At 44.5% G+C, this 211-nt stretch overlaps 1 protein-coding gene across 1 annotated transcript in view; it reads right to left on the bottom strand.

Annotated features, from left to right (window-relative positions):
• AKAP13 (A-kinase anchoring protein 13) overlaps positions 1-211 on the bottom strand; it is a 97,331-nt gene that overhangs the window by 19,516 nt on the left and 77,604 nt on the right. The window contains exon 16 of the mRNA XM_025211969.1: positions 65-211. Within this exon, the coding sequence (XP_025067754.1) occupies positions 65-211 (147 nt within the window). The remainder of the gene's footprint in view (positions 1-64) is intronic.

The raw sequence follows: 211 nt of genomic DNA on the forward strand, positions 1-211 counted from the left end.
TTTTTTTCTGAGAAAAGATGAGAAGTAAAGTGTTATGGATACCAGCGTGCAGCAAAGACATGCTATTGGCCCTGCCAATACATCTCCCATTGGCTCTTACCTTGATGAATGCCTGAAACCGCTTTTCCTTGGAGAGTAGGTCTTTGAAATAATTCACGGCCTCATTGTGGTGCCCGCAGAATTTGCCATACGTCTTCTTCATTCTCTCGGC

The sequence above is a fragment of the Alligator sinensis genome, unplaced genomic scaffold (assembly GCF_000455745.1).
Source record: "Alligator sinensis unplaced genomic scaffold, ASM45574v1 scaffold857_1, whole genome shotgun sequence".
Classification (NCBI taxonomy): domain Eukaryota; kingdom Metazoa; phylum Chordata; order Crocodylia; family Alligatoridae; genus Alligator; species Alligator sinensis.